We start from the raw sequence: 1,978 nt of genomic DNA on the forward strand, positions 1-1,978 counted from the left end.
TAATTAACTAACTTTGAAAAAAAAGAAAGCTTTAATAATGATATTTCTTAGAGGAATGCTAGAGGGTCATCAGCATTTATTGTTTTTGGCCGCCGGTTTACCTTTAATGTTTAAAAGTATGTTATTGGATTACTAGATTAAATGAATTAGACTAAATGAATTGAGTTGATGAATGACAAAAAATAATAAGAGAAAAGGACAAATAGGTCCATGACTTTTTGTCCTTCGGACATTTTCGTCCCTGACTATTGAAAAATACTTTTAAATCCCTCTTCACAAAATTTGGACGGATCAGTCCCTGGAAGAGGCATTTGGACGGATCAGTCCCTGACGGAGGCATTTGGACGGAGGGACTGATCCGTCCAAATTTTGTGAAGGTCAGAGACTTAAAAGTATTTTTCAATGGTCAGGGACGAAAATGTCTGCGGGACAAAAAGTCAGGGACCTATTTGTCCTTTTCTCAAATAATAAATTCTGATGGCTCGTTAGCATTTTTCTTTCTTATGATAAGATGGTTTCTGTGTATGAATAGGGTGGCATCAACATCAAGAGGAGTTTAGATGTCTTAGCTGCAGCATGTTTAAATTTCGAGTACCCGGACTCCCCTCGCCTGGTGAGCTTATTTTCGAGTTTATTAAATGCTTCTCTCTGAAAATTTTATTCCTTAATGAATTGTATGTTGGATTGTTGGTATAATCAACTTACATTTCTCTCTTATTAAAGCTCTGGTGTTGATACTTTGAGAAATAATATGTATATCAGGTACATAGACTAGATCGAGACTGTTCTGGCATTCTGGTGATGGGAAGGACACAGACCAGTGCTACCATTTTGCATTCCATCTTCAGGGAGAAAACTTCAACAGCATCAGATGATGTGGGTGATTTCTGCTTTTCTATCGAATGCTTCACTTGTGCTGATGTGCTTGTTAGAATCTTTGCAACATTGATTCTTAAATTGGTCTTTCAATTTTGATTTTGTTCCTTTTCTCCCACTGAATGGTGCCATTTGATCTTAAATAGATTGATGCAGAAAATAGAATCCTACAAAGAAGGTATATTGCGCTGGTCATTGGGTGTCCAAGACGTCCAAGGGGGTTGATTACTGCTTCACTCGGTAAGGTTGTAACGGTCTTGCCACTTGTTTATCAGAAGCTTGTTAGGTTGCTAATTCCCCCAACTCTTATCTGATCTGCATTTTGCAATACACTTCACATGTGCTGCATCAATCCTGACAACAACTCATGTAATATTCAGATGTGTTGAATACTTGAACTTATAAAACAGTAATTTGCATACACTGCATGTATGAAAAATTTTACTTGGTCTTAGCTTTTTGTGCTGCTAACAATATGCCATGTGCATACCAAAATATGAACTCCCATTTTCTAAAGATAAAAGAAAAAAAAAATCGTACATCAACCCATCTTTCTATTAATAATATCTAAATTAGCTTCTTGTATTAACTATTAGGTAACATGTCACTGATTTGACGAACATAAAAAGCTCATCGTATGTAGTAAACTCTTTTGTTTGATTGCAGGTTGTGGTTGACAATGGAAAATCTGATCGTATAACCGTAGTTGACAATTCAACATTATTGTCTTCACAGCATGCAATTACAGAGTATCATGTGATTGGATCATCATCGCATGGTTAGTAATAAACCCTACTTTAAATACCTTGTTCTCTACTTTTCTGTATTTGTTTTCCCATTAATACACTCAGACTGGAATGCTATCAGGCTGATACCTTTCAGGTTCTCTTTTCTTTCTTCACTCTCATTTCTAATCTCCCCTCTCTACTACTCTTACACTATCTGTTCTTATTCTGCATCTCCCTCGTCTTAATATTTGTGGTACCAAGCTCTTGCAGCATATTTAGTCATTCTATAAACAACTACAAGAAATAGTGTCATGCTTGAGGCCTTAGGTAAGCCCCCAATAAAAATCCATGGAGATGTCAACCCAAACATTTGT

At 36.3% G+C, this 1,978-nt stretch overlaps 1 protein-coding gene across 1 annotated transcript in view; it reads left to right on the forward strand.

Moving 5' to 3' along the window:
* LOC107482465 (RNA pseudouridine synthase 4, mitochondrial) overlaps positions 1-1,978 on the forward strand; it is a 5,848-nt gene that overhangs the window by 689 nt on the left and 3,181 nt on the right. The window contains exons 3-7 of the mRNA XM_052260119.1: positions 296-377; positions 533-613; positions 763-876; positions 1,023-1,121; positions 1,543-1,654. Coding sequence (XP_052116079.1) covers positions 296-377; positions 533-613; positions 763-876; positions 1,023-1,121; positions 1,543-1,654 — 488 coding nt within the window. The remainder of the gene's footprint in view (positions 1-295; positions 378-532; positions 614-762; positions 877-1,022; positions 1,122-1,542; positions 1,655-1,978) is intronic.

Source organism: Arachis duranensis, chromosome 4, assembly GCF_000817695.3.
Source record: "Arachis duranensis cultivar V14167 chromosome 4, aradu.V14167.gnm2.J7QH, whole genome shotgun sequence".
NCBI lineage: Eukaryota > Viridiplantae > Streptophyta > Magnoliopsida > Fabales > Fabaceae > Arachis > Arachis duranensis.